Source organism: Equus quagga, chromosome 14 (genome assembly GCF_021613505.1).
Source record: "Equus quagga isolate Etosha38 chromosome 14, UCLA_HA_Equagga_1.0, whole genome shotgun sequence".
Classification (NCBI taxonomy): Eukaryota; Metazoa; Chordata; class Mammalia; order Perissodactyla; family Equidae; genus Equus; species Equus quagga.
This window is the reverse complement of record NC_060280.1, coordinates 19,786,375-19,813,948: the sequence shown is the minus strand read 5'-3', so window position 1 is coordinate 19,813,948 and position 27,574 is coordinate 19,786,375. Positions and strand designations below refer to the sequence as shown.

At 40.4% G+C, this 27,574-nt stretch overlaps 1 protein-coding gene across 1 annotated transcript in view; it reads right to left on the bottom strand.

Moving 5' to 3' along the window:
- The window catches only part of DENND5A (DENN domain containing 5A), an 83,313-nt gene extending 55,745 nt beyond the window's left edge, over positions 1-27,568 (bottom strand). The window contains exon 1 of the mRNA XM_046685168.1: positions 27,400-27,568. Within this exon, the coding sequence (XP_046541124.1) occupies positions 27,400-27,511 (112 nt within the window). The 5' untranslated portion in view covers positions 27,512-27,568. The remainder of the gene's footprint in view (positions 1-27,399) is intronic.
- Positions 27,569-27,574: the final 6 nt, after the last annotated feature.

Sequence of the window (27,574 nt, the reverse complement as noted above, 5' to 3'; positions counted from 1 at the left end):
TCAACTGAATTCTATACCCATAAACTGAGTAATCAAGGGCCTTAGGTACTGTGGAGGATAGAGATGGACCAGATGAAGTACCTATGCCCAAGGACCTTACTGTCAAATGTATAGGAAAAAGAATATACACCAATAACCATTTCACAGGAAGGTGATCATCTGGGAGGCTCCAGATCTTCAGTCTATGTTGCCTAACCATTCAAGCGCACTTGCACAGGATCCTGTTCATGTGCTCTAGTTGACAGAATAAATTCTGTTCCGACTATAGTTCTTTTAAGCTGGTTTGAACCCAAAGGGGCTGGTGATTATTAAAGAAGATAGAGTCTTCATCAATACAGACTGGGACGAACCTAAGGTCAGACAGTCCTTCACTCTAAATCATCCCAGAGGCATCTCAAAAGTTTCTAAAAATTAAGAGTTTATAATAATTCTAAGGAACCTGTTCCTGAAACTAATAATAATTCCAGTCAGAAAGTTATTGCTTTTATAATTAAAACCTTCACTTCCATTTTCTCTCAGGTTTTGTCTGTCATCATCATCAGAAGCCCACTTACTCATAATTTTAAACTTTTGGCAAGACCCAAACTTCCTTCTGTTAGTAAAGCAAGTACCACAATTTCAATTCCTCTCATTTCCTGATTCCTTCTTCCAAACTGATTTTTCTGAAACTCCTTTCCAGCAAATTTCATCTCTCAAAATACATTTGGTAATCTTCACTAAAGAAGACTGGCAAAATCAGCAGGCAGCTGGTAACAGCGGCAGCAGCAAAGCCCTAGAGCTATGCAGAGCCTGTCTCAGAGCTTTCAGTAACACCTGCAGAGAGCCCACCCATGGCAGGCCTGCACTCATTGTACAAAATAATTAAACAGCAAGCAGCTGACATAATGATCTTGTCTACAGTCTGAGATTCTCAGAACGTATTTTTAAACTGCATTCAGTTCTGAGAGAAGATAACTATCTCTTCCTCCTAAGCTTCTTCATTTTCAGTTCTCAGTTTGCTCATTTCTTCCTTACTAGGCTAGAAAATCCCCTCAGTAAAAAGCACGAAATATTTGAACATATACAGGAATCAGGGCAGTTACCACTGTCCTACGTGAAAGCTTTCAGAGAAAGACGTTTTCCTAAGATGGCTGTGAGGTGCCCCCTATGACACGATGAGCATTCAAAGGATAGAACGGGGGATGATTTAAGAGGAGAATTTTAAACAACCAGTGAGATGAAGCCAGAGGTGGACACGATGAGCTGACCTGGGGTGTAGACAAAGAGGAGGGGGAGGCTATGAATCACAGGGAGAAGTGGTCCTTAGATCCTCTGTCCCCACCACCACCTCTCCACCTCCTGCCCCTTCTTCAAACAAGCTGAGTTAAAGAAGTCTTGTTAAAGAGTCAGGTCCTGAGCAAAGGCACGCAGAGTGCCAATCTTAGACAAAAGCCCTTCTGTGTATTAGACTGGACCAGTGGAAGAAGCAGAGTATTTTCACTGCAAGCAAAAAGGAGGTGTATAAAGAGGAGGTTTGAGGGCCCTGAAAACAAATCATGTTCACCACAGCCATTCTATAGAGTATCAGAAAAGTAACAGACAAAGGAGATTCAGAAATCTAAGATCTTTTTATGAAAACAATTCAATCTTCCATCATTTACTGAGGGCTGAGTTTTGAGGGGAAGCAGTAGAGACTTACTGCCTCAGGAACATCCACATAGCCCCACCTCCTGAAACCTCAAATCCTCAATTATTTAGACCTTTAGAAATTTAAACAATTACGAATAAGGCATCACAACTACGACTGTCCTATTGTCTTAGAAACAACAACTAATTATTTGCCCAACACATATAGAGTACACGTTATCAGAACTAAGGCCCACTTCTAACAGCAACTTAAAAATTAGTCAATTAGGTGTTGAATCTGTGGCCAGGGAAGTACAGTTCAGATAAATCACAACAGATTTTTTTAAAAGCCTGCATGCCTTGCAAGGACTTCCAATAGGTTCTTTGTTGACTTGTTCTGCTTTGACCAAGCTGAAACAAACCAACATTTGTATTGCTATTAGCCTGTTACTACTAGCTTGATTTGAATAACCCTAAATGAGGGATGCTTACGCTGAGAAGCTTCAAAGAAACCCCGAAACTCTATGAAACGATTTACAAAATTTTGTATGAAGATATGTGCATTTTTCTGGAGAGAGAACACAATTTTTATCAGATTGCCAAAGGGTCCTACGACCCAAAAAAATTAGAAACCACAGCTCTAAATGTATCTACTAATTTGGGCAGGAAACATTTTGACCACTTACAGATTAACCTAAATGGGTGGGTTTTCATACAGTTTAAAATAAAATATATGCACTACTAGGGGCTGGCCCCATGGCCTAGTAGTTAAGTTCGGCACGCTCTGCTTTGGCAGCCCAGGTTCAGCTCCTGGGCGCCGACCTATATCACTGGTCAGCAGGCATGCTGTGGCGGTGACCCACCTACAAAATAGAGGAAGACTGGCACAGATGTTAGCTCAGGGCAAATATTCCTCAGGAAATATTAAAATTTAAAAATTTTAAAAATTAAAAGTACACTTTGTAGTTAAAAAAATTTTTAATGTTTTTAACAAGCTATCAAGGTTTTAAAGCAGAGGCTGCAGGCAATACAATTCAAGCATTCAAAGCTATACCGTGGACAGAACTCTGAAGGCAGCAGAGTGCTCCCTCTCTCCAGGCCCAAGACAGAAGTATCACATGAACTGCCTCACCTCACTATATCAGCATCAGTCCTCTAAGGTCTAGATCACATTATCTACAGCATAAGTGATGGAATTTATTTCCTCTGGGAATGGATACAACCAGGTTATTATGCTATCCTCTGCATACTGGCATTCTGGGATGTCCTAGAATTGATCCTGTTGGTGACACTGGTCACCAATTCAATGCCACTTATGCTATAATCAGTTTATTATACCACCGTATCTTTCCTGTTACAAACATTCCTGAAACAGACTGCCCATCAGAACAGTATTACTACCAACTCACACTTATTTTTGGTGCAAGTTGAAAACCAGCTTGTGTTTTATCTTCAACTTGCTTGCTGCCCCAGCATTTCAATACTCCTTGTCTTCCAGATAATTTCTGAACCTCCGTACAAATCAGAGGTCATCCCCTGTCAAGTCTGACTGATGAGGCACAGTGTAGTAAGATAACAGAACACAAATTTCTAACTAAATGAGCATTAACCTTGCTATTATTTTTAGAAGACTACTTCATTACCATCAACACTTTCTAAATAGAGACACCTTAAAAAAACCCAAGACTAGCAGAGTTTTGGTAGCTACAGAAAACCATCTACAGTCTACTCATCACTCTCTCCTTCACCTCCTCTACGTATGAAATTGAGGTAAATTTTTGGCTCCTGCAGCACACAGTGAAGATAACTGTCTTTGAAGAGACAGCCTGTACTTGGCCCACATCACCAGCTGACCGGTGCTCAGGAGCGAGACACTCACAAACCACCCAGAATGCAGGTAGTGGGCTGCCCCCATCTCGGACAGGCCATGAGGGGCTCTTCTAAGGCACTAAGACCCCAGGAAAGCTGCTCATCAGGCTTGTCAATGAAAGAGCAAAAGAAACCATCTGTTACCCCTGTGTTTTCCCCTTGAGGCAGATTTGTTCACTGTCTTTCTCAACATATTTTCTTCGTCAGATAACTTTAGATTTGTGAATACGGCCACTACTTTTATTGATGTTATGCCTCCTCCTTGACATCTTCCAGGCACCACACATAGTCCAACTCATGCAACTACTATTTCTAAAATGGCTGACCTTCTCATATACCCAGTTTTAACAAGAGAATGGGGTTTGAGAACCTATCCAAACAGGACTGCTCCAAACCACAGTTAGGATAGAACTTCGGCAGCAAAGTATCAAGTATAGACACTGCCTCCCTTTTGGCCCAGCCGAACACCCCACAGGGCACACATCTGTGAGGCTAACATCTCGACCTCAGATATTTGCTCAGTTTAGTGGGGGATGCAACAAGCTGGCAAATTAATGGTCTTTCAGACCAGTCTAACGAACCCAGTCCTGTGAACTGGATATACACAGACTGTTCTGAACAGAGTGAGGACTCCCAGAGGCTAGACACATATGCAGACACTTTTCTCTAAATGCTAGCCCCTCCAGAAAGCGGGGCTTAGGTAAACCCCCCGGGCTGGGATCCAAGAAAGAAGTGGCAGAGGACAAATCCAAGCAATGGTCTTCATGCTCTCCTCAAAACCATTTTGGTTTTTTATTTATTATTTTAAAATAATCAGCCTAAATTAAGTATAAGCAACTAGCCTAGAAGATAGAACACAGGGTTAAAGTCTCACCTTGGCTACTTACTAGTTGTATGACCTAAACAACCTACTGAGTTTTGTGGGTCTCACTTTCCTTACCTGAAAGATAAATAAGTAGAAGACTAGTTTCTGATCTGTAAAGGTTCTTCCAGCTTGATCATTCCATAGCTTAACAACCGTTGGGCCTAGAGTCTGACCCAGCATGGAAATTCTACCTTTTAAACTGTGAGCTGATGGCAGGCATTACTTCTTCCTCTGCTGCCTCTCTGTCCCCAAAACCCCACTAAAACAACAGTAGAGGGGTGGGTGTGAGGGAAGCACAAACCCACAGAACAAAAGTGAAGGTAACAGCAACAAAATTTTAGAGGCTAGAAAGCAGATGGATGAACAGTTACTGACAGCAGACTCGAGAAAGTGAGATACAACATAAGCTCCAAAAGCTCAGGAACTTGTAGCATCAGGCACTTAAGGAAGTAGGGACAAAGATAGGGCTGAAAACAGAAGGATTGGTTGAAAGTGTATTTAAAAACCAGCTGGCATCAGCTCATGAATAGATAAACAAAACATTGTATAACTACACAATGGAACATTATTCAGCCATCGAAAGGAATGAGGTATTGTTACATGCTACAACACAAATGAACCTTGAAAACATTATGCTAAGTGAAAGACACCAGACACAAAAAGCCACATATTGAATAATTCCATTTAGATAAAATGTCCAGAATAGGCATATTCACAGAAACAGATAGTGGTTGCCAGAGGGCTAACTCCTAATAGGTATGTAGTTTCTGTTTGGGATGATGGGAATGTTCTGGAACTAGAAAGTGGTAACGGTTGCACAACATTGTGAATATACTAAAATCCACTGAAGTGTACGCTTTAAAATGGTACATTTGTTAGATGAATAATATCTCAATTAAAAAAAAAGAACAAGCTCCCCCACTCCCATACCCTTCCCACTCCATGTGGCCTCCATTCCAGAAGAAAACTGAAAGTTTATTCTTTACAAAGGATAAATAAAAGAATGAGTGGCATGGGCGAAAGGAGTGAAGGGGGTGAAAAGGCACAAACGTCCACTTATAAGATAAATAAGTCCTGGGGATATAACGCACAGATGGTGACTACAGTTAATACTGTATTGTGTATTTGAAAGTTGCTAAGAGAGTAAATCTTAAAAGTTCTCATTACTATATATGGTGATGGATGTTAACTAAATTTATCGTGGTAATCATTTTGCAATATACACATATATCAAATCATTATGTTGTACACCTAAAACTAATACAATGTTATAGGTCAACTACATCTCAACTAAAAAATAAAAAAAGAAGAATAGGTATCTGTACTTGAGATTACAATTGAGGTACAAAGCATCAACAGCTGGGGAATCACAGACATAGCTGAGAGCAAGGGTATCATTCTAAAAATAGGGAAGTATAAATTTTACATACTGAATGTTGAGATCCCCAGTGCTCTTCCAGTACTTGGCTCTCAGAAAGCTGGCAGCTAGGATTATGCCCTCAAGGCTGAGATTCGGAGAAGCCTTTTATGTGCATTTGCCCAGCCCAAGAAAAAGACGCAGAGATACTGACGGAACAGGGAAGAAACAATGCAGCCAGACCATTCTTCAGTGAACCTCCCAGTAACCAAACCCCGCTATGAACACAGAGCTTCCAATCAGCTTCTTGGTGCATTATTCTTAAACATACATAGACAGAGATCATGAGACATTTGGGAAAAGACTCTAAGATTCAAGAAAGACACCTCTTGCCAATCAAGCAATCAATGCAACTTTGAGGAAATAGAAAACTATGCAGAAAAAAAGAAAAGTTCAAAAATACTCTATTATTTTACATATCATCATATCAAAGGGCCTAGAAGCAAAAACATCCCAGTAATAATGAGCACAACTAGCACCCAGATCTTATTTCTAACACCATCCTCCAATAAAAAGAACCAGGGCTGCTTAGAGAAATGGCTGGTTCTTTAACTGGAGCAGGAAATATACAGGAGGATCCTGGAGCATCTTGTAGTGCCAAAATGTAAGGAAGCACTCCAAAAAAAACCCCACAATGTTGAGGACACATCAAAGAGACACAGGAGCCAACTGAAAGATCTCCCAAGGACGAAAGCTAAACTAATTTGAACAACAAAATAAAGAAGCTGAATTATAACCCAAAGTATAAAACAAATATCCATGAGTCCATACTAATATAAATAAATGCTAAATAAATAAGTAGGGGGATAATAGACAACTCTCTTGTGCAGAAGAATTCCAAATAATTTATCTAGACACTCTGCTCTCAAAGAGGTGGAAAATAGCTCGCCACTCCTTAAGTATCGGCTGCTCATAGGCAAAGAATAACTTTTCATTGGAGAAACCTGACAAACACTACTAGGTGATCAACATTAGCATCGCAGTGCTAAGTCATGTTGATAGTATGTATGGATCCTTGATATAATATGATGAGAATGGCACTTTACCTCTAGTCTTTCTCTCAAAATAAACCCAGTCTAATCCTGAGAAAAACATCATACACATCCCTATTGAGGTACATTCTACAAAACAGTTGACCGATATTCTTCAAAACTGCCAAAGTCATCAAAAAGAAAGTAAGTCTGAGAAACCGTTACAGCTAGAAGGGACCTAAGGAGACATAACAACTAATTGTAATGTGGTATCCTGAATGGAATCCTGGAACAGAAAGAGTATTAGACAAAAACTAAGAAAATCTGAATAAAGTATGGAGTCAGCCCAGGAAGCCTAATATCCAAATAATAGTATTCCATAAAGATAGAAGAGAGAAAATAAAGGGGAAGATATTATCAATAAAATAATTCAACAAGGCGCCAGCCCGGTGGCACAGCGGTTAAGTGCACATGTTCTGCTTCGGCAGCCCAGGGTTCACTGGTCCGGATCCCAGGAGCGGACGGACATGGCACCGCCAGGCAAGCCATGCTGTGGTAGGCATCCCACATATAAAGTAGAGGAAGATGGGCATGGATGTTAGCTCAGGGCCAGGCTTCCTCAGCGAAAAGAGGAGGATTGGCAGCAGATGTTAGCTCAGGGCTGATTTTCCTCAAAAAAAACAAAAAATTTCAACAAAATTCCCCAGAAATGAAAGTGCCCAATTTCTCAAATTGACAGTGCTCTCCAAAGATCTAGCGCAGTGGATGAAAATAGACCCACACTTTAATTAATAACAACAATGTACCAATATTGGTTCATTAATTGTGACCAACGTAGCATACTACGTAAGATGTTACTATTAGGAAAAACTGGGTGTGTGGTATTTGGGAACTCTGTGAACTATCTTCACAATTTTTCTGTAAATCGAAATCTATTCTAAACTAATAAATTTATTTAAAAGGTTTTAAAAATTATATCCCATTTAAATAAAATGTCCAGAATATGCAAATCTATAGAGACAGAAAGTAGATTTGTGGTTGCCCACAGTGGGGGAACACAAAGTGACTTTATAGTATGTAAATTATATTTCAATAAAGTCAAAAAAACAAGAAGACAGACAACCACCACCTTGTGGAAATTAAAAAGGTGCTCTGCCAAAGCCAGAATTAACTAAGAAAGATGTGCATATGAGATGCAGGAAACTGGATCCATCACAAGAGAGTGGCAAAGGATAACTCCAAGATGGAGTAAAGGAACATCCCAAGGTGTTGGCTGTGCAATAGGCCTAGCAAACCAAGATTTCAAACAACCCGGACTGATGGCGCTAGGGCAAAGATCCACAGCTTGTCAGATTCTCAAAGGGATTTGTAAACCAAAAACTACCATAAACACTGCTATAAGGTATCCAGTAGAGATCTCACCCAAGGGACAAATCACAAGAGACTCCTATGACAAAAAGAATCTTTCAGATGTTGCACATCTGAAAGAGAAAAAACGTAGAGAGTGATGAAGTAGATTAACAGTTTTCCTGACCGGATGTGATCATGTAGAAATGAAAGAAAGGAAACAGAAGCACAGTTAAAGCACTCTAGAAACTTAGTGAATGTGACTTCAGATCAAACTTGAAACCTTACTCTACAGAGCTTAAGATACCCTGAAAAGACAGTGTTTTTTTTTTAAATTTGTGATTTACGTCCCACCTACCCCAAAAAATGAGATGACAGATAAGAAAAAGCATACAAAAAATTTAAATCAGAACAAAGAACACTAAAAGAAGCAAAGAAACAGATGTTCTTAAGTACCTATGGCATAACTTTCTTTTAAATTGCAAAAAATGACAGTTTGCTTGCAATATATGATATTTTTAAAAATTCAAACAGAAAAAATTATGGAAAGAAATACATAAAATATAAAACATGGCTATGTTACTTTTGGAAGGTGGGGTTATGAGTGATTGCTATTTTTTTCTTTATACTTTTCTGTACTTTCTGAATTTCCTACTATGAGCATTTATGATCTCTATTATAAAGGGATTATACTAAAAAACGTGCATTTCTCTTGATCTGGTAAAGAAGAGATTTTTTTTTAACTAGGATTTAGAACACTAATTACTAGTTTCTTTACTGCAAAAATTTAGTTAACACTATTAAAGTACAAGGATGTAGACTATAAAAAGTAACTCTTCCTATTTATATGCACCTAATTTAAAGGTGAATACTAGAAGACTAATATGTCATGTATTCCTATTAAACCAAAGAAACATGTATCTGAAGTAGTTACACAATATTAACAGAATATTTGAAAACTGAAATGAACAAAACTTTAAGTCAAAACCAAAACAACTGCAGGAGTCCTGGCTCATCGCCTGCACAGGGATTTGCACACCTACATCATTCATCCAGCAAAGGAGAATAACCATCATTCCTGGCCCTTATTGCTCAAATCTCTTGGGAAGAAAAAGTACATGAAATTCATAACCCAATACTACTTTACAGTGAAAAATCCACCAAGACTCCGGATTTAGATGAGTCAGCACTGTTCTCCCTTCCCAGATAGCCACAAATGAGTAAAACAGGGTCCCCTCACAAATAAAATTTGAATATAACAATTACCTCCTTCCCAGATTTCTCCTCACCCAATACCCCATCTCTCTGTGTTTCTGCTAAGATTTCCCAAAAGGAAAATACAGATCCTGTCCTCAAAGTCCTCACTGTCAGAGATTTCTATAGATCTTAGGTCTTAGAAAATTAAAAGCTTTCCTCCTCAAAAGGTCAACTTCATGAACTCAAACTTCCCATAATGATCCACACACTACTCTCTGCACATTTCCTCCTCTCTTTGCATTATATGGAACGAGAAGCCTTGAAGGCAAAAAGAAAAAATATATATATACCACCTGGAATCCGCTGAAAACACTTTCATCTATCATTTCATTTCAGCTTCACCACAACCCTCAGAGGGATTTTATGGATAAGGAAAATGGCTCAGATATAAGTCACTCAATGAGTATGAGGCAAAATCTGATTAGAAATCCCTACAGACATTCCATCAAATACTCTTTTCACCTACTACACAGAGTGGATGTCTGTTAGAACTTCAGAATTTAGATCAGCCAAGAAGTACAATTGTGCTGTAAGGAAAACTCTAAGAGTAAGTAATCATCAGAAGGCTAAAAAGCTATAAAAGCCCAAGTTCTCTGCTGTGATACAGAGCAGTATCCTTAACCCACAGATCATGAGAGGGTTCCTCCGTAACTAAAGTAATTCCAGATCTGCTGGACCCTTTCATTGCACCAAGCACCATCAATCTCCACCATCAATCTCCACGCTGCCCTACCTCTGGTGCTTAGGCAAAGATGGCCCCTCAGAGCCTTCCCTTGATGCTGGAATGGGAGAGAGCCAGGGAGAGTAGAGGCCCAACCTGCCAGTAAATGAGCTTAGTAAGAAGAACATGCAAGACATGAGGCTAGGGCCTTCTATCAGTCCTTGGAAGAAAACCAAGACTAAAAGCCACCAGTGTTGCCAAAGCTTTAGGTGAAAAGCGACAGCTTCTTAGATGGAGCCCAATGAGTAAGTGCTATGACAATTCTTTCTCTCCACTTTCTCAATGTCCAGTGTCTTCTACATCTCTCATACTCTCTTCTCTGGACAGACTTTGAAAATAAATCAGTTCCACTTAGATCAACAACCTTACAAACAAGGATCCTCCCTTTCCTGGAAAATCATTAGGTCTGATAAATGCTAAACTGAGGATTCTAGCCAGAATGACTAACAGGGTAGCAATTTTCCTGCAACTGAGTTATTTATAGAGGCAACAGCGGCAGCTGATAGTCTATAAGCTATCACAAATACCATCATTTCTCTTTTTTGCCCCTAGTATTCTTTTTTCATATAGTCTATCTGGTATATTCTTATTTCAGTTGTTCCCCCAACTAACTCTTTAACCCTAGCTTCCATTACTATCCTTTGAATAGGATATGTTCTCACCAAAAAGGATGACTCAATATTGCCTAAACATGCCCCATAGTTCCCTCCTTACCTACCCTCTGCCTATTCCCACTACATCCTCCTGGTGTAAGTCCTTCAAGATCTTGTTCAAATGCCACTTTTATTACACAGTTTTCCCTAATCATTGCCAACATATGTGACTGTTCTCCCCATCTAGTACCAGGTACTCTCTAACAGAGCTAAATGGCAGTATCATCCGAAACTGTGACTTCACTGAAGAAAAATAAATTCATTTCCATCCTTCCACCTGTTGACAGCAAAAGCTCAATTTTTTTTAATAGAACCAAATTTATCCTTTTTTCCACTGTTATCATGCCTTAAAACTTTGGTAGGGGCTGGCCCAGTGGCACAGCAGTTACGTGCACACGTTCTACTTCGGTGGCCTGGGGTTTGCCGGTTCGGATGCCGGGTGCAGACACGGCACCGCTTGGCAAGCCATGCTGTGGCAGGCATCCCACATATAAAGTAGAGGAAGATGGGCACGGATGTTAGCTCAGGGCCAGTCTTCCTCAGCAAATAGAGGAGGATTGGCGGCAGATGTGAGATCAAGGCTAATCTTCCTCAAATAAATAAATAAATAAATAAAAATTTAAAAACCTTTGGTAAAAGAGTAAGAGAACTAAACCTTGAAAAGGTTCCAACTCACAAAGTCACACCTTTGAAAGAAGCTCAATCAAACTAGCATGACATCGTAAAAGCTCTAAAAAAATAAATCCATACCCTTCGATCTGCTAAATCCACTAAAAAGCAATTTCTGGGGGCTACCCAGTGGCTTAGTGGTTAAGTTTGCACGCTCCGCTTCAGTGGCCTGGGGTGCACAGGTTCGGATCCCAGGCACGGACCTAGCACCACTAGTCAAGCCACGCTGTGAGGGCGTCCCACATAAAATAGAAGAAGATTGGCACAGATGTTAGCTCAGTGACAATCTTCCTCAAGCAAAAAGAGGATTGGAACAGATGTTAGCTCAAGGTCAATCATCCTCACACACACAAAAAAGCAATTTCTTACAGTTGAGCTATTTACAGCTGCAAGAAAAGAAGAAAAGCAAATGCTTAACAACAAGAGAGAATTTGGTACATCAAGGCAATGGAATACAATCTAACCATTAAAGAAACATACACAGGTAAAAAAAAAAACTAAAAACATCTATTGATTACAATTGGGTTAAGAAGTCTAGATACAAACAAGGTTGGGGATCAAAATTTTTAGAGCCAATGGCTCCCAACAAGAGGCCCATTAAAAAAATTATGATGAGGCATCATTTTTAATATTTCAAAAAGCTATATTGAAATGCATATGAAAATATTACATAAATTAACTAAAAGGTCAAATTTCTTTGCTTTTGGCTGTAAGTATATTAAGTTGTAACTTCTAATTATTGCCAGGCAACCAGAAACTATAATTGCCAAGAATACACCTTTGAGAACTTTTTAAAATCCAATTATAATTTTATAAATGCAGGGGGATTTTGAGAGGATACAAGCTTTTTCTAACTTTTTATTATGAAAAGTACAATGAATTAACATGTATCCATCACTTGGTTTCAACAGTTATCAACGCATGTCCAATCTTACTTTATATCTGCACACCTCCATACGAAATTATTTTAAAGCAAATTCAGACATATTTTATCTACAATATTTTAGTGTGTCTCCAAAAGATAAGACCTCTTTTTTCTTTTAACATAACCGTAATATTATTAATACACCTAGAAAAATCCTTAATGCAAATATGTACTCAGTGTTCAAATGTCCTTAATTGTCTCATAAATGTTTGAAACTAGCTTTTAAATCAGAGTGGACCTAAAGGAAAATAATGTATAATGGTCTTTAATAGTAGGAAAACATACCTGCTTCCAGGAATTTGTTTTTTATGAAGTTGTTTAAGGGCATGAGGATGGAAAAAAAGGCACTTTCTCTGTATAAATGAACCAAAACAAATTTAGAGAAACTTCAGGTCTCAAATAACATCAAAGACAGATGGTTAGAGCCAGACGTGATTCTCAAAACATTTAACAATCAGCGCAATGTGGGCACCAACCAATCAGAAGAAACGCTGGCTATACACACAGGGTGTACAGGCTGCATATCGACCCTGGACAGAGCCCTGATTATGGAACAAGCAGAGAGGCCTCAGGAACCCACTGCCCATGCTGAAATCCAACCCTGCCTGCAGTAGAACAATAAGCCACAACCATACCAGTCACAAGCAAAGTTACCACAAGGTCTTGATAAACATATCTTCTACTTGGCACAGCTGTTAACTGCTGGATCACTATAGCTGCAACTGTTCATCCTAGCATTTATCATTTGAACTAGGCAAAGAAAGAATCCTCTTTTGAGCAAGTAGTATAGTGAAGTGGAAAGAGTTCTTGATTCTAGCATGACCTAGAACATAGTCTGCCTGTCTCTAAAAGTTAAAACCATAATAGGAACATTAATACCCTTCAACCTACTGCTTATAAGTCACAGCTTTTCCAGTAAGTTCTTCAGCTTGCTAAAGAATGTAAAAGATAGTCCTGTGTGATTATTTAGAATCCTTTCATAAACAGAGGGCATGCCCCGACCATTTTAAAGTAAACCTAAAACAACATACCTGAAGGAAGGGAAGAAGAAGAGAGCTCTTGAAAGGAAGAGAGAAAGCCTGGAATGCTAGGCCTGGTTCAATACAATCAAGCCTTATTCATAGCACTTTTATCTTCCTAGGCTCCAGTTTTTCTCCAATTTCCAACTTTCTGCCAACTTCCCCAGTCTCACCTCATACTACCCACTCTCTCCCTCTATACACACTATCTGTACTAATTCACTTGTAGTTCCCAAATACGGCATGCTTTTTCATGCCTTCGTTCTTTTGCAGATGCTATTCTCTGCCTAGAATGACCTTCATACCCTTCCTTGCCTGTTTTAGCCAATCTACATTTATTCAAGTGAGTGCTTTCAAAACCTACAGTATTCCAACAGTGTGTTGCCATTCTCCATCTCCAAGATCTACTGGAACTCTTCTGTGGGAGCTACCGTCAGAGCCATTTACTGGCCATAAAACAAATCTGCTCCTTTGAATGTAGTTCATATGACACGGTTTTCAGTTCCCTCAGAACCCTAGCTCCTAGAACTAAAATCAGTACATTATCTAGGTGTGGTCTGACTAACATTATTTAAAACAGGACAATCCACTCTCCTTTTCAACGATATCTCTCTATTAATGCAACCTAAAATCAGAACTTTTTGTCAACTAAACCATATTTTTGCCATAAATCAAACTTGCAGCCAAGTAAAAGCCTGACACTCTCGTGCTTCTATTAACTCACATCTGCCCTCTAGCCTACTTTCGCATCACCTGTTTCATCATACAGCTCAAATCTCTTATCTCCAAGTATATCCTAATCGTTCCCATCCAAACATTCCTGAATCCAAAAACAGTAGCTGACAGCATTCCCCTCCTCTACCAGTCTACTCCCTTAATAAAGAAAATGTGGACAAACTGACCTAAATATTCTTAGTGGGCCCATGTTGGCACTTAATAATCACAGTCTCCTTCTGTAAATCCTCATACTATACTCTTAATAAACCACTCCAGATTTTGACTAGGAATATGTCGAGCTCTTACCTTCCTATTAGTCTTGAAAACATGTCTGTTTGTGGTAACTTCATGATTCCGTAAAGGTTACTGACAGTGACTAGATGATTTCATCCCAAAATTCTTTCAAAACTCTGGGGTGTAATCTGTCTGGGTCGGGAGACTTGAAGTCATTCAGAGGAATTAAATGCTCTTTATATAAATGCTTAGTGACCTCAGGTTTCAGTCTACTCTTACCAAGTCAGTACTATCCTTTCCAACCCATAATTTACTAGGAGAATGGTGGATAAAGGCTTCTGGGGCCATTTTAGTTCCCCCTCCCCCTTTTTTTTTTTTTTTTGGTGAGGAAGACTGGCCCTGAGCTAAAATCTGTGTCAATCTTCCTCTTCTCTGTAAGTGAGATGCCTCCACAGCATGGCTTGAAGAGTGGTGTGCAGGTCGGCACCCAGGATGGAAACCTGCAAACCCTGGGCTGCTGAAGCAGAGCACGTGAACCCAACCCCTATGCCATTGGGCTGGCCCCTCCAAGCCAAATTGATGACATGGTCCTGCCTAAGGCCTAGGCATCAGTGATGATTAAAAGAGTGAATACTGGGAAGACTGTGAAGGAGAAGTTAAGATACTGACAAGCACCACGGAGGTGAGGCGCACTGAGAGAGGCAGGTCAGGGATGAGTTCACAGTCGGCACACAGCATGTCTTGATGAGCCGAATGTGGGTCCACATCCAGGATCTGAACCCGCAAACCCCAGGCCACCAAAGCAGAGTGTGCAAACTTAACCACTATGCCATCAGGCCAGCCACCCATTTTAGTCTTTAAGATAGTTTTTTCATATGTGTTTATTTGGGATTTCACATTTAGAGTATCAACCAGCATAAAATACCCTTTTGAAGAAATATTTCACAAAATAAAAGTTTCTTTCTTTTTTTTCAGGCACTTCAAAACAAACCCATAAAACTGTTAGAGGAAGCAGAGATGCCAATTATAACACAGTTCTTCTTACCACAGCAGCAAAAACCGAACCAGCCAATCTATTACAAAATAAGGCTAAAGAAGAATTCCGAAAATGAATACTCCTCTGCTACCAGAGAGAGAGAAAATGTGCCAAGCCAAAAATTTTAATTCTCCCTCAAGGTGAAAATATCCCCACAATTCATCAACATATCAACCCACAAATATTTACAGAATCTGCAAGACACTTAACCAAAACAATTCGTCCAAAACCCTACATCATAGCCACATTCTCAACAAATCCAAGCTATAAATACAAGCACAGTCAGAGTGATGTTTTCTCCACGGAGCTACCATGGGGCAGAGACCCTGTCTACCTCACACTCGACTCCTCTGCTATATCACTACATTATTCCACACCCAAGCAACTAACCCACCAATCTTGACTGAGTTCCTACTACGTACACAGCTCTATGCTAAGTGCAATACAGAAAGATAAAACTTCACCATTCAAAACCAACCCCTCCTGAAATTCACGACCACATTTGAGTAAACTTGTACCTCCTTCTCTGGACAGACAGGCCTCACAAATCTGAAGGGGGCTCTTCTCCAGATGAAGCTAGGAAGGTAGTGTGGTATATCCTGCGGTACATACACTATAGTGGAAAACACAGGACTTTAAAGACAGGCAAATCTAAATTCAAATACTAGTTCCATGTCTTGTTGAATTTTACATAACCCATCCAAGGTCTCTCTTCTGTAAATCTCAGTTTCCTCATCTGTACTGCGGGGGTAATACCTATTTCATAGGCCTAGTGAGAGGAGCGAGTTAACATATGTAAAGTGTATGACACACGTGTATGGAACACAAGAGGCAAAAGGACAGCCATACACGTGAGAGTCACCTCTAAATCTTTAACCATGAAAACAAGACACAGAAATGCCCTGGAAATTCCCAAATGTTTCCCAAGAAGGAAGCCTCTACTGCATGAAGTGACATCTATCTGCTTCACAGAACAGACACCAAAGCAGATCCCAGAGCAGCAAACACAGCTGTACCAAGAAAGCCGGCACCTTCCTCTGTCCAAATTTCAAACCACAGCTTATAAGAAGAGACCACCCGACAGTCTCCTCCTCCCCAGAGCACGCAGAGCATGCAGGGGTTTAAGCATCCAGGAGCTGGGAGCCTCCTGTCAGCTCACCCTCAATAACAGGAGGGAGTTTTCTTTACCCTTAAGAACTTTTATAGTAATAAATCCTTTTTTTTTTTTTTTTACAGTTTCCTAACCACTAAAATTTTACCAATTAGTGCTAAAATCAAAGCATAAAGAGTAGCATTTGTTTTACTAAGTGAGTACTAAAAGCACTGTATTGGTCATATCAAAGCCTTATACTTCAGGTCCAGCTGTGAGAGGAACGGAAATGCTTCTCTTTCATTTTGCAGAAAGCTGAAAAACGACAAATACGCACACACAAAAAAGGTGGGGGAACTTTTTTCAGGCAGCACAGAGCAGTGCTATAGCACAGCGTTTAAGGTTAGCTCTGTGACTGCAGATCTAATGTGAAAGGTAAAACAACAAAGCCTTTAGAAGGAAAAACACAACATCTTTGTGACCCTGCAATAGCAAAAAGGCCTCAAACAGAACACAAGATGCACTAAACATAAAGAGAGAAAACTGATAAACTGGACTATAACTAAAAACTTTTGTTCCTCAAAAGTCACCATTAAGAGAATGAAAAGGAGGGCTGGCCAGGTGGCGTAGCAGTTAAGTTCGCGAGTTCTGCTTCAGTGGCCCGGCGTTCATGGGTTCGGATCCTGGGTGCGGACTTACCCACCACTCATCAGGCCATGCTGTGGGGGCATCCCATGTACAAAATAGAGGAAGACTGGCACAGATGTTAGCTCAGGGACAATCTTCCTCAGCAGAAAAAAAAAAAAAAAGAGAGAGAGAGCATTAAAAAGGAACACACAGATCACAAGAAGCTATTTGCAATACATATAATTGACAAAAGACACATATCTAGAACATATAAAGAATTCCATTAAATCAATAAGGGAAAAAAAAGACCACCTGAAAGAAAAATGGCAGAAGACTTGGATACTTCCAAAAAGAGGAGATACAAATGTCTGATAAACTTTGCGAGATACTCAACTTCATTAGTTATCCAGAAAATGCAAATTTAAGTAATGCAATACCACTACATAACCACTAGAATGACTAAAATGAAAAAGAAGGAAAATGCTGTGTTGGGGAGGATAGGGATGAGAATGCAAACTGATACGACCACCGTGGAAAGCAGCTGGTAGTATCTACTAAAGCTGAACACATACCCATGACCCAGCAATTCCACTCCCACGTACATACTCAACAGACCAAAGGGCATGTTCACAAAAAAGGCACACAGAGGAATGTCCGTAACTTATCACTATTGAAACATTCAAAATCTAGAAACCACTCATGTGTCATCAACAGTAGAACTGAGAGACAAAATTGTGGTACTGTTACACAACAGAAAACTATATACAGCAATAATAATGACCAACTGATTTGGGATATTCTTTTAATATATTATTTATAAATATATAACATGTTATAATTTAAAATAAATGTCTTTTTTACTTCAGCTTGTTTGAATGAGTTTCTGTCCCTTGTAATCAATTAACTCCTAACTAGGATCAATAAAATTTGAGGAGAATACTTTACGATAGTGAGAAATACTCATGATAGAACATTAAGTGAAAAAAATCAAAACAAAATTTTTACATTTCACTTTATCACAATATGTAAAAGTATACACATACACCCACAAAGAGCAAGAACTGGAAAGAATTAATGTGGGTGATGGTCACACATGTATACAAATATAAATATACATCAAGCTATATACTTACAATTTGTGTTTAAGGTACACACTGCAATAAAAATATTTAAAAACTGGAAGGAACTACATAAAGATAACAAAATGTTAACAGCTTAATTCTGGATAGAAGAATTATGAGTGGGGCCAGGCCCAAGGCCTAGTGCTTAAGTTTGGCACACTCTGCTTCAGCAGCCCAAGTTCGGTTCCTGGGCACCGACCTACACCACTTGGCAGGAGCCATGCAGTGGTGGCGACATACATAAAAAATAGAGAATGTCTGGCACGAATGTTAGCTCAGGGCAAATCTTCCTCAGCCAAAAAAAAGAGGAACAAGTTATTGCTTTATATGCTGACCTGGCAGAAGACTATGAGCTCCTGAAGGACAAGGATGCATGAACTGCATCTCATACATTTACGCAAACAAGTGTCATCACTAAATTGGTCTTTAAAAACAGAAAGGGGTGTGGTAGAAGACTTTGGAGAAAGGACTACATAACAACTCTTTGAAAATCTGAATAGGCAGCCTCTATCTTTTCATAATTAATATAAATCTGTATCAAGCACCTACCATGTAAAGCACTGTCTTCCAGCAAAGCTAAGAAATTTGCCTAGCTGACTCTGGGACAAGAGGAGCTTTTAACATAGTTCTGCAATGTTTTGATTTTTATAATGATCTATGATTTTCATAATCAGGAAAAAATAGTGAAATTCAGGGGCTGGCCCGTGGCCGAGTGGTTAAGTTCGCGCACTCCACTGCAGGCGGCCCAGTGTTTTGTTCGTTCGGATCTTGGGCGCGGATATGGCACTGCTCATCAGACCACGCTGAGGCAGCGTCCCACATGCCACAACTAGAGGGACCCACAACGAAGAATACACAACTATCTACTGGGGGGCTTTGGGGAGAAAAAGGAAAAAATAAAACATCTAAAAAAAACAAAAACAAAAAACAAACAAACAAACAAAAATAGTGAAATTCATTCATGGTAAGTGTCAAATAAAGACTCTGGGGAAAACAAAAAAAGAGCAACCTAACTTACCCAAAATAAAATCTCTGGTTTTCTTTAGCAATATAACAATAATTAATACCTATCTTCATAATTAGGCTAAAACACTGTTAGAGGGCCATTATTCTAAAACTACAAAAACAGAAAGAAAAGAATTATCACAGATGACACAACTGAAAAAAGAACCAACTCTTCTGACATTCCGAGAAAGTAATTCTAATGTATTATAAAGAAAAGTATATAATTTGTTACAAATTGGGTTTATCCACTTATCTTATAAATCATGGCTTGTGATTATTGTTTCTCAATCATTTCCTCCTCTGTCTTCTTGCCTTTAGAAATCCTGAAAGTTTCTTTGTTGCGTCCCATATCCTTTCATTACGGTAAACAGAAGTCACAGCCAGCTTCCAAACTACAACCACAAAAGATGCAAACTGCAGGCTACAATGAGAGATTTCTGAGGTTAGCAGATGCAAACCATTTTTTTTGTTTTTCAAAGAAAAGAGACCTCAGACAAAAAAGCGTAAAACATCCTGAAACAGCCACACAAAAAACGGAGCTTCTTAGAAACAAAGCCCTAGTAACTACTTGGTCTAAGGAAATCATTTCCAGAACTGATAAGGGCCAGGAAAATACATATATATATAAAATAACAAACAGCCTTAACTATAAGTGAGAAGATGAGTGACCTGGCTCCTCTCCTGACAGAGCTTCTCTACTGCACTGTGGATTGGCGACTGAATTAAAGAGGCCACACCACAGCTCTGCTATTCAGTGATTAAGCCATGGCTTCCGTTTTCCCAAATCCATAATTAAAAAAAATAATCTCAACAATAGTGAGACAAAAGAAAGAAACAGTTCTTTCTAACTTGCTGGGTGACACTGGACAGAAAATTGTATTTAAATGGGACTGAAAAAATTTTAAACCATTTAAAAGTACACTGCAGGGGCCGGCCCCGTGGCCAAGTGGTTAAATTGGTGTGCTCCACTTCGGCAGCCCAGGGTTTCACCCGTTCGGATGCTGGGCACAGACATGGCACCACTCATCAGGCCATGTTGAGGCAGTGTCCCACATGCCACAACTAGAAGGACCCACAACTAAGATATACAACTATGCACTGGGGGGATTTGCGGAGAAAAAGCAGAAAAGGAAAAAAAAAAAGATTGGCAACAGTTGTTAGCTCAGGTGCCAATCTTCAAAAAAAAAAAAATACACTGCAAAACTCTAAAGCCATTTACAAATATTAATCATTACCATCTGTCAAAAGTGGTGGCTGGACTACTCCGATTTCTAGCTCTGACATTTTTGATTCTGTGACCAATATAAACAAATGCACACTCATACTGTGTTTTGCCAACTGGGAACAGTTTAGAAATCAAGGAATCCAACACTGAGAGAGGAGCGAAGCTTAAGAAGAGGGACCTCCACAGCCCTTCTCCTTGCTCAGGCCTCCCAGCACTCCACGAAAACATTTCAGACCAACCCAGCTAGTTCAGCCTATACAGTAGACCACAAACAGCCTGGTAAAACTTTTACCTGACTTAACTATCACACTGATGAACAAAAAAAATTACTAACCTGGCTCTCTTTAACAGGAAACTATGACAGATCCCACAGATGACAGTCAAGCAAATATCCTAAGTATAATATTCGAGAGACTTGGTGGTTTAAACCATAACTGTTCCCATCTTACTCCTGGAGTCATACCTGATCCCTTGGAAGCATACTGAAAACTGCCTGAGAGCTGGCACATGCTCTCATTTTGCACCATGACAGGACTCTGACACTCATAAACCCAGTCCAGGGTTCTGTATACTGTGAACTAAAAAGAGCCATCATAGAACATCTGGAACATGGACATTTGACCAATATCTGCTTCACTCAATAACTTTTGAGAACTGTATCTAAAAGTCTGGCTATGACAGCCTGTGTGTAATCACTGAATTCCCTAAGAAGTCACACCTGCTTCCAAAAGGCAAGGCTTTCTCGCTTTCACTGGATCCTATGCCACATCCAGCAGGAACCTAAAACCTTTCAGGCAGCCTCTCACGTGGACCTAGGTTCCCGAGAGACCTCTAAGACCACATGACAGTAATTCAAACCCAGGAACAGCAACAGGAATTGAGGAGCTGAGCCAAGCATACCTTCCACCAGAGTTGGCCCCAAAACAAGCTTATAAAAGGATATAGGACTGGAAATGGGTATTGCCAAAGGAGCCCTTAGGCAAAGAAAACTTTATTTTTTTATCTAGGAAGGAAAGAGGGCCGGGCAGAGCCTAAGAGAATTTGGTCTAAGCACCAAACACTGTGACCCCGGATTTCCAGTCTGGGATCAGAACTGGCCACTTCAAAATGTATCTCTTTGCCTTGATTATTTTTTAAAACAAAAGACTGAAAGAAACTTTGACCTTCCCCCTAACTGCCTAAAAAGAATTTAAGATAGAAGGCCTATTCCAGGAAGGAGCTAATACCATAAGATGACCACAGTATAATGTAAAATAGGTGTGATAGAAAGGCACCAACAAGCCCATTTTTATCAAAATTCTGTCTCTTGGGTCACACTGCCTAAAGGCGGCCCAGCAAACACTTGTTTTACAAATATTTGCATTTCCATGTCCGTTGGAATTGCCTTCCTCCCCTTTGAAGTCCAAACCACTCCCCCTCCCCAACATCCTCCTTTGTCTTTAGCTGAAGAAGGTATTTAAGGTGATTAAGGCTTTGGTGGTTCTGGCAAGTTACTCATCTTTTCTGGGTTTCTCTCGTGTATACATGTTATTAAAGTTTGATTTTCTCCTGTTAATCTGTCTCATGTCAATTTAATTCTTAGACCAGCCAGAAGCACCTAGAGGGTAGAGGAATTGTCTTTTTCCTCTGCACCTCTTAAGAGAGAAGCAGGGCCCCAGTGCCATTTAAGTAGAATACACTTAGCTTCCATGTGATCCTCCCCACCTGAGGGAGTGCAAAGTGGGGCTCTCTTACATTTAGCATGTAATTTTTAACTGTCTGGGGGCTGCTCTCTAATTGTTTCCTGTGTGTTTGTCTCTTCTCTTGACTTTTCTCACTTGCTCTACCTTATAAAAGGAAACATACGACCTAACTTAGGAAATTCCCCCCTCCTGTAGCAACCTTGACCTCTCGAAGTACCCACAGATGCCTGAGATAAGCTAGGAGGATTTGAGTTTTGCTACAGCTACGCATCTGGCCTTCAGAGCAGAGATGCCTTTATAAAATGACCATGAGAGAATGTGCACAAAATTGACCAGACTGGTAGAAGAAAATAAAAATTAAGTTTAGCTCATAGTGACTCCCTGCTTGAAACTGGGTCATCAAACTTTTTATACCCACCTCATCTTTGGGAAGAGACAGTCTTTTTTTCTTTTAAATAAGATACCTTTCTTAGTCATCGGGGATATGCAAATTAAAACCACAATGAGATACCACTTCACACTCACTAGGATGCCTATAATCAGTGACAGATAATAAGTGTTGGTGAGGATGTGAGAAAGCGGAACCTTCACCCACTGGTAGTGGGAATGTACACTGGTGCAGCTGTTTTGGAAAACAGTCTGGCAATTTCTCAAAAGGTGAAACATGGAGTTGCCATATGACCCAGCAATTCCACTCTTAGGTACATCCCCAAGAGAAATGAAAACATACGTCCACACAAAAACTTGTACACAAATGTTCACAGCAGCATTATTCATAATAATCAACCCAAATCTCCATCAACTTATATGGATAAGTAAAATGTGGAATATTCATACAATGGAATATTATTCAGTCATAAAAAGAAATGATGTACTGATATATACTACAACATGTATGAACCTTGAAAACACACTAAGTGGAAAAAGCCAATCAAAAAGGACCCTATACTAACAACTCCTTTTTTTGAAACGTCCAGGACAGGCAAATCTACAGAGATCAAAAGTAGATTAGTGGTTGCCTGGGGATGGGCTTTAGGGAGTTGGAAGAAATGGGGAGTGACTACTAATGGCTATGGATTTTGGGGGGAGAGTGATGAATATATTCTAAAATTGATTGTATTGACAATTGCACTACTCTGTGAATATACTAAAAACCGCTGAATTGTACATTTTAAATAGGTGATATATGGTATGTGAATTATATCTCAATAAAGTTGTTTACATATACTGGAGAGAGAAAACACATATAAGTGATAAGATAAATGGAGCAAAATGTTAACAATCAGTGAATCTGATTTTTTGTGTGTGGACATATGTTTTCATTTCTCTTGGGGATGTACCTAAGAGTGGAATTGCTGGGTCATATGGCAACTCCATGTTTCACCTTTTGAGAAATTGCCAGACTGTTTTCCAAAACAGCTGCACCAGTGTACATTCCCACTACCAGTGGGTGAAGGTTCCGCTTTCTCACATCCTCACCAACACTTATTATCTGTCACTGATTATAGGCATCCTAGTGAGTGTGAAGTGGTATCTCATTGTGGTTTTAATTTGCATATCCCTGATGAGTAAGAAAGATATCTTATTTAAAAGAAAAAAAGACTGTCTCTTCCCAGAGATGAAGTGGGTATTTAAAAAAAAGGATGTACTAAAGTTCTCTGTACTATTCATGTCATTGTTTGGTATGAAGTTACAGCAAAAGAAAAAGCTTAAAAAATAAGATATCCCTCATGATAATCAAGCACAGTATTCTTGCTTCTCATCAAACAGAAACCTGCACTAGAAAAAACTGCCATCATGTCCACTCCTGCCCCTGCCAAATATTTTCCTCGTCCCCCCTAATCATCAGATTACTACAAAGTATTCCTACTCAAGTAGCAGGAAAGGAGAATGAAATATGGAAAAGGAGACAAATATTCTCCAACTTTCCCAGTGCCTCAGTTTCCTCATCTGTAAAATCAGGTTATATAATCTCTAACAGTTCTTCTGTACTTGACATTCCATGATTCTGATGTTCTAACTTCACTGCTCAATACGGTTAAGGAGAAGTACCATCTGACCAGTCCTCTGGCTTTCCTGGACAGTGAGCACTTTCTCTCTTCTAACGGTGACATTAAGACACAATTTCAGTGTATTCGCAGTGTTCTAAGTAGTCTCACACAGGACACTGGGCAGTCTCCCATCTATCTATGTCCCCAACCTCTTCCCTTCAATTTTTGGCAAGGCCCTATGCTCAGAGGCTGGGAAAATCGGAGTAGTGGATGCAGGAACCTAAGATACTTACATCTCAATACTGGGTGTGAGTCAGTGCAGAGGAACTTAAAGACTCCAAGGCAAGAAAGAGGTCACAAGCAATCGGGAAACAACTCTCAGGCAGATAGGGAAAGTAAACTCAGGAATCCCACCTCGGGGTAAGCCTTCTCCTGCAGTCACCTGGTGGTGCCCATGAGCAGAAAAAGGGAAAATGAAGATGCCCAGGACACCCTCCTACCAAAGAGGTAGAAAGAGGGAATGGACTCTGCTACCATCCACCTCCCCAGGTAGGATGGGCCAACAATAAGGGAAAATGTAAATCAAAAGCAGTTCTTTCAGATTTGCTGATCTACTAGACAAGCTCAAAAAGCTAACAAGCAGAGACCATTTCCTAAAGTTAGCTAGACCTTGTGCTTCACCCATAGGTTATCTTCCTCTCTTTCCAACCCAAAGTACTTCCTCAACTAACCAGAAGACACAACAAAATTAATTTTCGCATCTTCCTCAATTCCTTGCACAACAAATTACTACACGACTTGCTTAAAGCTTAAGTCTGCAAGAAAGCGGAAGAGGTGACAGCGAGAGACTCCTATAAAAGCCAATGATCTGAGTCTATATTCAACATGCTCTATATTCAGCATGCTCTCTGCTTATTGTTGCAAAGAGAAAAGAATGAATCGTAATCTTTCTCCAACAAAACCAGAAAGAACACCGAGCATCTTTGATTTGCTTTCTCCGGATTCACTTTTGAAGAGTATAGAAGTTACTTATGGTACATAACTTAATTTGCTCGGAGAGAACACAGACTCCCCAGTACCTCCCTAGAGAACCTGGGTGCAATTCACAATTTCCTGCAGTTTCACTTACTATGACATCATCAGTTTGGGAGCTCTAAGGCAGGCTGAAGAGAGAAAACGCACCCTGGAGAGTCTCAACACCGACCCACATAGAGCTATTTGTATTGTTCTGCTTTATCCAGAGATTCCCTCTGGGTAGTCCACATTACCCTATCAACCCACCAGAAATGAAATGAAAGAAAAAAAGAAATCCTTCAATCAGTGCCTATTCTTACAAAGGCCGCCTATTGAATAAATGCTCTTGGCATTCCATTACTGCAACCACATTGAAAAAGACAGAAAAATACTCTTCTTTACACATTTTATACAACTCATCCCCCTTTCTTTATTCTCTCAATAAGCTTTCACAAGGAGATAATTTTAGATTGCTGAAAAGCCAGATAATTAACAGATAGTCACTAAAAGAGAATTAACATTTTTGAGGGTCTGCTTGATGAGGTACTTTTTATTTACATTCTTTTTTTTATAGATGAGAACCCCAGCCGAGTTATCTAACTTGCCCCCAGTCATAGAGATAGTCAATAGCAGAGCAGGAATGTTTAACCCCAAAACGCAGGGCTCTCCCTAACAAATCACTCACCAGCTTCATTCCTATGCGTTATAATTTGCAAACCGTTCTCTTTATTTTCAAAAAAAAAACGTCTATTTAATTTAATAGACACTCAGAAGAAAGGCATAAAAATAACAGTGTTTTATTCCACCATCTCAAAGCTTTTTACTGAGGAGAACTGTGTTATTTTCTGTCTTTCTCAACATGTTAGTGTTTTCTAATGACCCAGTCAGGCAATGAGACGCAGTGTAGAGTCATGAGAGGAGCGGTGGACCAAAGTCAAGCAATTATCTAGCAGGACGGAGGTCCTACTGTCCTTCCCGGGCCTCATTTTCCTCTCTGATGTCCCTTCCAGCTCTAATACCGTGAACCGAATTCCAACAACTACATCACAAAGTCACCAATTTAATAAGTATGAAGCACAAATGAAAAATTACCATCTGTATTACAAGAATTTGAAGACCCAAAAAAGTGAACTTGAAACCATGAGGCCACCCCCAAAAAAGGTCTAGTACTAAATTATATTACTGCTTCATGATTTTTTCTCCACCTGCTATTAATTTGAGGAAATAGTATATTGTTCTGACCTTGCTAAAGGTCAGCAATTTTTCACTTTTTAAAAAGATAGTCCATTTTTTTCATTTAAGTATGCGCCTAATTTTTTTCCACAAGAAACACTGGAATTTTTCTAGTGACACACACACACACACAAAAACCTGTCCTGTCATCTCTGAAACAAAGCAAAATTAGTCAACAGGATCATCATTTTCAGGAAACTTTACAGTGACCACATCATGACACACTAGAAAGGAGTATCCCTCATCAAATCAGGATGCCCAGTGCAACCTGGGCACTCCAGACAAAAAGTTTTTCAAAACTGTTGCAATTCAAAGGCTCCAAGGACGGTGCAGGGGAATTCACGGGGATTTTACAATTCCGACACCCTTCTGCAATTAGCGCCAAATCTGATCTGAGCCCCGTCGTCACTTCCCCACCATGTCCCCTTTGAAAGATGACTTGAGAGCATCACTATGTAGCCAAGGCTCTCCAACCAGGTTCCTGGCCTTTTATTCACAAATGACGCTAGCCTCATAAAGGATATAAATTACTTTCATAAAAAAGGCATGGCCCCGGGAAGCAAGCCCTTTCTAGAAACGAAGGGAGTTCTCACCGTGCTTGGAGTGGCCCAAGTTCACTTTATTACTTCACGTCCCATCAACCCAGGGGGCCCAGCCCAGGGCTGGGTCAGAACGGTTTTGAGGAAGTGCTGTTATCACAGGCTTCTTGGGAAGGGGCCAGATAAACTCACCAAGTTTCTGTTGTGCTCTGTTTTTTTTTTTTAAATATGGGTGGAACTTACTCTCACTAGGACATGGGGATGCCTTCTTCCCTCCCTAACGGGTCTTCGAGGACAGACTTCCCTTTATTTTATACTAAGTCACTCAACCTTCACCAGACCGAGGACACACAGCCCTTCCCTCTTCTTCGTCCCGGAGGACGTGACCACAGCGCCGAGGGGCCCCTCACGGCGCGGCGCCCCTCATCCCGCTTCCCCTGCTCCAGCCCGACGTCCCTGTGCCCCGCGCCCGGCAGCCGGGACAAAGCGGGGAGGGGGGCGGCTTCCTCGGGGGTCCCCGGCCGCGGCGGGCGCGGGGAGGCGGCCCCGGGCTCGGCGCGCACTCACCCGACAGTTCGTCCGGCTCCAGCCCGGTCTCGGTGTCCAGCCCGCAGATGACAAAGTAGTCGGCGAAGCGACTGGGCGCCGAGCCCCCGCCGCCGCCGCCGCCGCCGCTCATGGCGCCGGGGCCGAGCCGAGCCGGGCCGGGCGGAGCGCAGAGCCCGCGCACCGGGCTCCCGCC